This window comes from Camellia sinensis, chromosome 2, assembly GCF_055761805.1.
Source record: "Camellia sinensis isolate YWXY chromosome 2, ASM5576180v1, whole genome shotgun sequence".
NCBI lineage: Eukaryota > Viridiplantae > Streptophyta > Magnoliopsida > Ericales > Theaceae > Camellia > Camellia sinensis.
The window spans coordinates 225,040,501-225,051,997 of NC_138962.1; the positions used below are offsets into that span (position 1 = coordinate 225,040,501).

Below are 11,497 nucleotides of genomic sequence, written 5' to 3' on the forward strand. Positions count from 1 at the left end.
GAGTACGAAATAATCTTCTCGTATAATCCCGTTGATCAAAGTTGCACTCCTCCAAACGTCATCGATTTACTTCCTGAAAACACAAAAGTGAGCTAGCCGGCAGGTGTGTGTCGGATATCTCTCAGATGCCTAAGTCAGCAAATAGGCAATAGACAAAAGCTATCTGTATTTGAGAGTCGAAATTGTGATACCTGTACATAGGTCCGGCTATGAGCTTTTTTAGATTATGCCTGGCACAATCCTAGTAGGATTCCAACTCTCCTTATAAAAGTTCTCCTAGGAATCACACTCCCAGTAAAGAGTGTCTATCCTGATAACACTTTACTCACTACCAACCAAGTGAGATGGTTTACACAATTCTAGTAGGACTCTACTATCCTTAGCAGAGTCCTCCGAGAAATTACATTCCCAAAGATAATGCATATTCTGATAACACCCTACCCACTGCCAACTAAGTGAGATGGTTATCACCTTGCTTGGCTCACTATGCCTAGCGGAGCTACCTGGCGCAAATACCCTGACCGGGCCGCACGATCACCAACTGCTTTGAATCCTCTCGCCGGGCTACCTCTAGCTTAGCTTCTTATATGTGGCCGACATAGCACTTTGGCTCACCCACTGACCACAACTGCAGCTCACCGACCGGCCTATCAACCATGGTTCCCACACCGAGCTATCCTGAGCTCATAACTTGGCCCACAACACGACCCAATATTCAGAAACAATGCTTCCTAGCTCGGCCCAATTTGACTATACAAATTACCCTCTCAGCTGCAAATATGAAAAATAATAAACTTCGAAAAACGTAGGCACCACAATTGCGCTTGTGCACACACACACACACAGAATGGCTTTCTATCCTACGCTTGAGCTAGTTCTGAAATTCTGAGCCAGTGTGGGTTCGCTTGCCATTTGCATCATCTTGGATGCTACTGCATCATTGAGCATTACCCTTGTTTTTGGTTGACAAAGAAGCCAAACTTGAGTGATATTCATATAGGCTTATGTTCATTGAACGTTTGGCCAGACATATTGCCATCCTCAGTCACATATTCATTGAAAATCACCAAAACTTGTCAATCTTAAGTCACATATTCATTAAAAATCACCAAAACTTGCAACTTCATAGGAGAAGAATATTCTATTTTAATTCAACATTCCAGCATTTTTGGATATCAAAGAATAAAATGCAACTCATTGATACAACACCAAGGCACTTTAAATATGAGAGTGTCATGAATTATTCACAGTTTCAGCAAAATTATCTGCAGGAGAAGCAGCAGATCAGATTGCGACAAAGCAACCCTGAAAACAGATACAAGCAACAACAATGCCAAGCATAGCTCCGGCAAAGACCTGGGACGGAGTGTGGCCAAGAAGTTCCTTGAGCTTTCGTTGGCTGATCGGATGCCCTCGGAACAAGTCCTCAATGATCATATTGAGAACCTGAGTTGATTAAGCATAGCATAGTTATAGAAAGCGAGAACAATAATATGATTCAGTAAACATTAGCAAGAGAAAGATTAAGATAAGTTTTGAATCCAATCAAACTAAGCAAAATGTCTAAATAACTAAAATACCTTCATATTCAATATTCTTTAGAAAATTAAAAAATATTAAAAAAAATTGAAAAAAATTACTAATAAAGCAAAATTTGTCGAAAAAGCCTACGGAAGTAGGCCTATTTCTGTCTTTAGCATACTTTTTTAAAAATATTTCCAAATTTGTTTTATTTTGAGGATAGCTAGTCTAGACGGATCTAAAAAGTATAATTTTACTCAAAGTTATAAACAATTCCCTGAAGATAAAAATAAATGAGAAAATAAGCCCATGTATAAGTTGCAGCCAAACGATCCGTATTCATTTTCACACAAGGAAGCACGGAACCATGTATCTCTGATAATTCCACATCTAATAAAACAAGGTAGCAACAAAGAGGCTTGGGCTTAGCAGTAACACCGGTATAACAGACAAGCAAGGGGTTAATACCCAGAATAAGGCATAACCCATGACATTTAATCCAAATCTACGAAAGTTCTCTTTCAGACAAAGTAAGAGCTTTGAATTCTTAATCCATGACACTATTCTTCCATATCTGCTAAATTAATGAAAATTAATCAATATGTTCATGGGCACATGAAAAATACATATTCGATTTGAATTATGTCCAGGCCCAAGCTCCCTCAAAATTTGGCCGCAGGCTGGGCTGGACTCGAGCTTGGGTCAAGCCTAACTATTTTTTTTAAAATAAAATTCCACCAAATTCTTTTTTTTTTCCATTAAAATAGCTTGAAAATGACATTGGGTCTGGTCAGGCCTTGGACAAGCCGAGTCAACCCCTAATACACATGACTCAGGCCTAGGGTCACGGGCTGGGCTTGGCCGGGCCACGGACGGACTTTGAGTGGGTTATTTTACACCTTTTTTATCTATCTAGATTAGATATCCGTTGCACAGAGGTTGGGATTATGGATCAAGTATTGTGAAATAAAATAAGAAGACATTTTTTACATTAACTATAGAAGTAATAAAATATAACAAATTTGAACTTAATTACTTAGAAATTATTCATAATTTTTATTTTATATTTCAATTTTATTCTAGACATGAACTTTATACTACAAAAATTAAATTACAACTATAATATCTCATTCGGGATAAATTCAAACTAGATAAGAATAGGTACATAGAATTTCTCTAAAGGAAAATGAGTGAGAGCTCTAATTAGAGCTACCACTAATGATGTGGCAGTGGGTCCCACCCACTGCGACCGTATGTGTTGTGTCTCTTTTTTTTGTATTTTTTTTTTTTTTTTTTTGACTTTTCCACCTCATTAGTGGTAGGTTTAGAGCCACCAAATTAGTGGCCTCTAGCATGATTGTTTCTCTAAAAGCAATCATCGCAAATCTTGAAGAAGTGTGTAGTCACTGTTTGTTTATATACATTGTTTTTTTGTTTTTTATTTTTAAATAATATTCTAACATTATTAGGTTGAATGTAAAAAAATTTGTGGAACATTTTTTATGTGATGTATTAAAGAAAGATTAGGGACATCTTTATAACAAAATTTTCACACCAAAAAAAAAAAAGACAAAATAAAATAGAATCTTATAATCTCCGTATAAATAAATAAATAACCACCTGGGTTATAAATAAATAAAAATTCCAAAAGAATGATTTTGTAACAAATTTAATTTTTTTTGGTTTTTTTTTTTTTTTTGTGAGAAACTAAAGACTTAGTTATCAGTCATGAGTTGTATAAAAATAATAATTTTTTATTTTATAATTCCATTACTTTCATTCTAAATAAATTCTTAAACAACTGTTTTCTTTCATTTACCTTACTTTCCATCATTTCCATCATTTTCTCATTTGGATCTCAGATGACAACGTATTACACAATACGAAAAAATGAGATTTTTGCCAAGTGGTTCTCAAATGTTAGCAACCCAAATTACTATTTTCTCTGCCTTCTGATGAATAATTACGGGATAATGTATTTCTTTTGCAATGTCATTTATTTTTTAATGTAATTGTTAGTCTTTATTTGCAATATCATTTTTTTATTTTGTAATGAAATTTCATTTTTTTTTTTTTGAGTATTTTCTACAACAGAATGAAATATTATTTTTGCAATGTATAATGTTGACTATTTTTTAGAATAATTTAAATTTTTCAATAAAGTATAATGAAAAAATAAATATATTTTTTGAAATGAAGGCAATAAAAAGATAAATATTTTTTTTCCATTTTTTCAATTTTTTTCATTTTTTATATTTGTCTAGTCAATTATAATATAAATATATAATTTTTTTTTTTTACAAATAGTTAAAAAAAAGTCACAAAAGACAAAAAATAAACAAAAATAAAATTACAAAAAACTTATATCCAAATAATACCTATAAACTTGGAGAGAAAATTGGTTGAAATTTATCAAAATAACAAATGACTATTGGAGTACCATTACTATAATTTGATAAAATAATTCTACTCATTACTAAAATATAACAATAACAATAACAAATACAGTAACAACCATTAGAGAGGCTCTTAGCCTCAAGGTGAGTTCTTAATTGAACCAATAGAGTGCTTAACCGAATTCTAGTGGCTATTTTTTGTGCGGGACATACTGAACAACCGTATCTAGCTTAAAGAAAAGAGGAGCAAAAATACATCCCACAAAAATATATCCCGCAAAAATACTTATCAAAAATATTTTACAATGAGGTGTTTTTTTTAGGGATATTTTTTTTAAGATCCCTGATATTATGATTTTATAGTATAAAGGACATCAACTATTTTCATGATGTCTAAGGTCCATCACTATCAATTCAGAGAAATTTCAGTCCAGAGAAAATTCGATCCAGAGAAATTCTGGTCCAGAGAAATTCTGGTCCAGAGAAATTCTCTGAGTTAAAAATGTTGAGAATAGATTGATGACAATTCTGGGAAGGAAATGATTATGAAGGGCAAAGGCTGAATGCTTGTATGATGATGGGGACAATTAAGTAATCAAACCCAACAATCAGAGAGAGAGAGAGAGAGAGAGAGAGAGAGAGTATGTATAAGCAATTCAATTTTGACAGTTAGAAGCAAAGCACTAATCCAAAGTTTCAAACACAAACGCCTCCTTTCTTGGAGAATAGGCAAAATATGTCTTCTATTACCTTGGTAGCTGAGAAAGAGAATGCTGGAAAGGAATTTAAATTGGAGAACCAAAAATTCACAAAACTGTTCGAACCACAGAAACATGCAGTTCTTCCCAGATCAGGTTGATTTGTCTTTTGGATCCTCCTCTCCAATCAGATCGTCGTAAGTAACAGGTACCCTCATTCTATCATGAACAGATGCCCGTTTCCTTTCAGCATCGGATTGCTCAAGTTGGTTTTGCACATGAGCTTTCGCCCGCCTGCTCTCAGCAACAAGTTACAAAATTCTCTGGTTTGGTTGGACTGAATTTTCTTTGGGTTGAACCCAGGGAAATTTGAATTTTCTCTGAGTTGGACGTGTATATAAGAACTAGTTTGTGTGTATACTTTTAAAAAACAATTTTGTAAAATTCAAGGATTTATAACAGAGGAGGAATAGTAGGTATAGCATATCAATCAACATAAGAACTGCAAATTTACAAGAGGATTTGGAAGTTTCATGAACATGCATGATAACTAACTATATCAATATTACCTCTCTAGAGAAATTTTGAAATTTCTCTGGATCCTTTGAATAATTTTTTAATGCAGTACCTAACCGATATAGCCACTGTATACAGATGCAGTTGAAGTTCACCAATCCAGAGACACTAGTTAGACGCAATCTCAGAAGCATGCAAGGAGGTTTTCACACAACAAAACCAAAAGACAGATAAATACATATATTTCTAGTTCAAAGCCCTTCAGGGTGGCTATAATCATCCATTACACTTCAAACAGCCGCAACTCAAGGAAATTGGCCATCTTCTCTATTCCCTCGGCTTCGGCATAGCCTTCTTCACAGTTTCTCTGGTTTGGTTGGTCTGAATTTTCTTTGGGTTGTTGGACTGAATTTTCTCTGGGTTGAACCCAGAGAAATTTGAATTTTCTCTGGGTTTGATGTGTATAAAAGAACCAGTTTGTGTGTATCAGAATAATCAGAGGGAGCAGGATTGACTATAGAGGTGAGTAACCTAGACTCCAATGAATTGGATGAATAACCCCCTTTCCGATTCAGGTCTGAAAAAGCAGAATCCTGGGCAATGGAAACAACAGTATTCTAAGGAGGAGTCCCTCCAAGCACAGACGGAAGCATGTGATATCGCACAATCCTCTAATCTAGACAGCAGATCCTTTGACAAACTACATATTTCTGAAGGTGCAATTGTTGGCACTGCCCCTGACAACTCTAGAGAGGAAAAGGCCGATAGTATTCCCCATTTTGGGAAGAATCTGACACTTGAAACACTCTTTGGGTTTGCTTTCATGAAGGAGCTGCAATCAGCCGAAGCACCAGTTTCCATCCAAAGGGGCTCGGTTGGTTCTGCAGGAATCGATATTTCAGAACAGTAAGGGCTCTTTGGAATCATGGATGATACTCTCTTCCTAACTTCCACAGTTGACGAGGGAGACGAGCTGCGAAGAGAGAGAGTTGAGTTCGTCGCAGGATTTGGAGTTGAAAAAGAAGAGCAACTGGTCAAGGGTTGGGGATTTGGAGCCAGCGTGATCAAGCTCAGGACAACGTGGATGGAGAGGGGATGGGGTGAGGGACCTTAGACTACAAAAGAACACATTGTGGACCTAATCCATTACTAAAAGTTGGATAGGGACCTTAGACCGATTTTTTCTTTTTTTTTTTACTATGTTCTAAATAAATATCACAAAAAAATTATATACATATTTATTTAATTTACACTTTTGTAGCAGGATATAGCATGATAGAGCCATAATTTTTGTTTTGATAATAATAGAAAAACTTTCTATTATGTTTTTTAAAATATTTTTTTTATAACTTCAATTTCTACACATTTTAAATTGCAAAACAAATAAAAATAAGTTAAATATTCGTAATTACTCTTCAAATTTATGTTGCTATTATTTAAACATCATTTTTTCTATTAAATTGGACTATTTCTTTTTATATAATATAATTAAGTAATATTTTTTGTTATCGCATCAACAATTTTTTTTTTCACAACGTAAAAAAGTTAATCAAACATATTGTCGCTAGTAGTCCCTCCGTTAAAAATTATTAGTCTCTTATTTTATTTTTTAATATCTCAAAATATTAGTTCCTTTTCAAAATTTAAGTACAAAAATAATATAAATTTTCTATTTTGCTCTTCTTTTAAATTCATTAACAACATGAAAAGTACAATTATGACATTAATATTCTTCAAAAAATATACTATTAAAGGGTAATTTTGAAAAATTAATTTTTGTAAAGTACAATAATTATACTATCAAAAAAAATTTAAATTCCCCAAAAGAGATCATTATTTTAGGATCGGAGGAGTATATAATTCAATTCAACAATATCGTAACCCCATCCCTATTCAAGAGTAACAGTGTTCAAGTTCCTATTAAAAAAAGTAACGCCGTGACTTTAAGTTCCTCAAAAAAACTGGATAACAAGTTGCAAAAATTGAGATTATTTTGTTGGGTAGATTATCTGTCCGTATCCATTCATCCTCTATCCTCTCCCATAAGAATTCTGTAACGCCCCAAAATAAATATAATAAATCTATCTCATAAATGACATACTTTCATTAATCAGAATTTAATATACATTCATAACAAAATGGAAGTTACACACATAGTCATATGTTTGAATGGCTTACATCTTTTCAAGCCACTGAGTGGATACAACAAAGGTGAGTAATAAATTCAATACGAATAAAGTCCTAGGCTTGTACAAATATGAAATACAAAATACAAGCAAAATAAATAATATGAGCCTTCAGCTCCACAGTCCTCTCAAGGTAAGTCCTTAGCGGAGGCATATCACTAACACCTGAAAATAATTTTCCCATATAGGGTGAACTAAAACCCAGTAGAAATAATTCAGTACAACATATGAAACTTAACGAAGATATAAGGGTAATATGCAATTATAATGCCATTGATAAACCGTTTTATAATTCTTTTGCAAACCATGCAGTACCAACTGTATTATTTCAATTCATGACATCAGTTTCATTTCATTTAGACAACCAAATTGATAATTCAACTCAATAAGTCTCTAACTAGTACTATCATCATACAGTCACTTCTATTTGCCATTTTGCGGATCTCTAGTCCGTCATATATATACATACGAGCGGTTTTCGGGACTTTCACCCTAGACACACAGGCCAACTTAATTCAATGAAGTACATCCTCTTTTTCCTTCTAAACATCATACATATACAATGTATTTAAAGACATAATCATATTCAATGACAACAGATGAGAAATTAATTTCAATTCACCTAATCCTCATGTAATTTCTACAACAATCATAGATATCCTCCACCGATAGTCCAAAATATATATTTCTAAACAGATATACAATCTCAAGACAAATATTTTATCCAAATTTCCATAAATGAGTGGCAATACATATTCAACTTCACCATTTATATAATCAACCATCCAATTCCACATTTTCAATACTAATTTTATTTATTTATACAAAATAAATATTTGAGACATTTTGGGGCAAACTTCATTTTCTTCCGAAATACAACCCAAGTATAAAAATCAACACTTTTGTTACACCACAACCTCATATTCATTCCCATAACGATTTTCAATACATCCACTTGTAAACCCCTCTTTTGATTTTAAACTAAAACCCAAGGTTTGTTTAAAATTCTCCAAAAATCACAATAATATTTATACAAAACAAATAACTGAGTTAAAAGTCATATAGGAGTATAGAAAATCCCTACCTCAAGTTTAGAAGACCAAAGGAAGAGATGGAGAGAGTTCAGCAACGCCGAAACCAAGTTTCGATCGGATCAAAATGGAGCTTTTGAGACGCATTACCTTTTTAACAAAGGCACCATGTTAGAGAACCTAATGAATCTGGGTGAAAATGTAGAGAGAATGTGAGTTCTAGAGAGAGACACTCAAGATCTAGGGTTTTGAAATGTTTTAGAGAGAGAAACAGATGAAAAAATGATGTAAAAAGTAGTTGTTGCGAATTGATATACGCACAGTCCACTCGAGCGTTAGACACAATAACTTATTCCACTCGAGCGCAAGAAGTGACGCTCGAGCACAAAATACGCACTCCCAATAGTTTTACAGACGACAAATCAACGCTCGAGCGCAAGAAAGGCTGCTCGAGCTGAGCCCGCTCGAGCGCAGGAAGAACCATTAGAGCGTAGAATACACCCTCCCAGTAATTTTGCAGACCTGCAAAAGTATTGAGAGTTCACAAAGCCTGCTAAGTGCCACTTGAGCGAAGAAGCAAAATTCTGGACAACAAGAGTTTTTAAACTAAGCAACCAACCTGTTGCAAATACAACCGAGACACTCCCATACTCAAACTCAATGAGAAATAAGGGGAAAAAGACAAGAACAACAATACAGAATCATGAAACCCAAGTCCAAAATACAAGATGGGTTGGGTCCAAATCAGAATCACTATAAATTCTTTATTATCCAATAACTCACTGACTTTTCTCATATTTCTCGTCGTAGCCAAATCCTACAATGAGGAGGACATGCTTCAACTCTTCCCTTTCTCGCTTCTCAGATAATTTTTCATGTTCTCGTATCTCAGATAGTTTTTCCTGTACACAATAACAAAAGAAAAGAAAACAGTGAGAAATAATTTGTAAATTGTATTTGATGATATTATACAATAAAAATTAGGTAAATTTACCTCCATGAGTGAGTTCACTGAATTCTTGAGTAGTACTCCTCTAGCTACCGACTGTTGCTTCAGTGGCTTGCGAATTTGTGTTTCATTCATATGATCTATGGTAAAAAGCTCATTAATGCGAATTGAACCTGATTTCTAAAAATAAAAATTAAAGTAAGTGTTAAATTCATATAATATATATATATATTAAAATATAAAATATATTACCTCCGATTCATTCTTAGGTCTGCAACAACATTTCGCTTTCCATTCTAATTCCATTTGTTTGGATGTAACTAAAAACCTTTTTCAGAGAAGATGTAACTTAGCGTTTTTTTTCTTCCCTGCAGCAATCTAAGAGCTCTTGGGAGGAAAGTTCAAGGATATCTTGTTTGCGTATAATGCTAAAACCGATCTTGTTAATATAACCTTAGCAACTATATTACTTGTTAGGGATATTTATTAAAAGAAAATAAATCAAGGGCAAAAATAAAATATTGAGGTAGAAAATATCACACGAGACATCACAAATATTACCCATTTGTCCACTATATTAAATTATGTGACAAAATAAAGGATTTTTGCAAAATGAATTATGACACGGTAATCTCGCTAGATTTAAGGAGATTTAAATTATTCAGTGCAACAACATCTCTAATTTGTTTTCTCAAAATACAATAGCCGACTATACATCATATTGGTTAAACCATCTCTATATGAGAGGTAAAACTCAAAACTCCACCATAAAAATACTCTTACAAATTACTTGAAAAACTATACAAAACCCAATACAAAATAATAATAAATATAAAATCATAAGGGGAGAGCACACACTCTACACTCCATATTTTCTCAGAAAGGAATCGGTGCAGACTAATATATAGGAGGAGAAACGGACTTTACCAAGTCGGTAAAGAGGAGAAGCAACCAAGCAATTCTAGAACTTTCCATTCCTCTAGAAGCTTATTTTCTTAATATGTACAAATATCTCATGTCTTCTCCATCCTTCTCCTTGTTTCCTTTTGTCTTCACATGAAAACTACAACCTTGTTTTCTTTCTATAATTATCTAAATCAAAATAATTTAATTATAATATTATATTTACAAAATATAATTTTTTAATATTAAAATATTCAAAATGCACCAACATAACTAATTCATTAACATCTCAAATTGTAAAGCTTTAATGGATAAATATGTAAAATTCCAAAACTGCAAGGCCAAGTAGTAATCAACAAATATAATTTTTAGAGTAGATTTGATTATGTAGTTGCAGTTATTCGATCAATGTAATTTTTTTTTATGGATGATCTTTTTGAAAGACATTACAAATTGAATAATTTAGATCATCAAAGGAAGCTCCGCAAAGAGCTTACGGTAGCCCAACAGCACTGTCCAATTAAATAATTCAACTAGAGAGGAGCCACCCATGTTAACGCCACATAAAGCGACACGAGGATTGATGGGATTTTATATAGAGCTTATATATATATATAATATTTTTAGAATAAATTATAAATATAGTATTTAAGATTTATTTAAAATGAAGATTATTTTTAACCATTTTAAAAATTATAAATATTCCTTTGTTATAAAAATTTATTTAGCAGTAAAAATAAAATTTCTAACTAGTCTTCTACTATAATAATAAAAATATTTAAATTTGAATTAAATATATTTATGATATTATTAAAAAATATTAATTAATTAAATGATTTATTAATAAAATAAATAATTTGTTTTGTGATTACTGAAATATGTTCAGTCTTTGTCAACCCAACCTTTCTACCAAAAGGGCACCAATGCTGGCACAGATGAAGAAGAAGAAGAAGAAAAAACAGAGGAGAAATTATTCAGACCCATGGGTGTCAAAGATTGTACCCCCTTGAAAATTCACTTCAAGTCTGATCGGAGTTTGTGACAAAAAAAGAGCTTGATTTTAGAATGTTTGAGAATTGACAATAAGGGCTCTTCATAATCCTACTATTGTGGATTTTTTTTTTGCTTCTAAGTTGATCTTTTTCATGCCCGTTAATTTTTTATGATCTATTTTCAATAAAATTGTGAAATTATGGGCTACTTTTGCAGTGGTTTTGTGTGTACCATTTACTTATAGACTTACATGCTAGTTTCTAAGCTTAAGAGTGCAGTTCATTCACCTAACAATGGAATAAAA

The 11,497-nt window shown here is 32.9% G+C and overlaps 1 protein-coding gene across 1 annotated transcript; it reads right to left on the reverse strand.

The window, feature by feature from the left end:
• Positions 1-8,669: 8,669 nt before the first annotated feature.
• On the reverse strand, positions 8,670-10,175 carry LOC145819817 (uncharacterized). Its single transcript, XM_082913678.1, has 3 exons — positions 9,550-10,175; positions 9,343-9,477; positions 8,670-9,250 (listed from the first exon to the last, which is right to left on the reverse strand). The coding sequence occupies exons 1-3, from the start codon at positions 9,601-9,603 to the stop codon at positions 9,128-9,130; spliced, it is 312 nt and encodes a 103-aa protein (XP_082769804.1). The 5' UTR covers positions 9,604-10,175; the 3' UTR covers positions 8,670-9,127.
• Between the last annotated feature and the right edge of the window lie 1,322 nt (positions 10,176-11,497).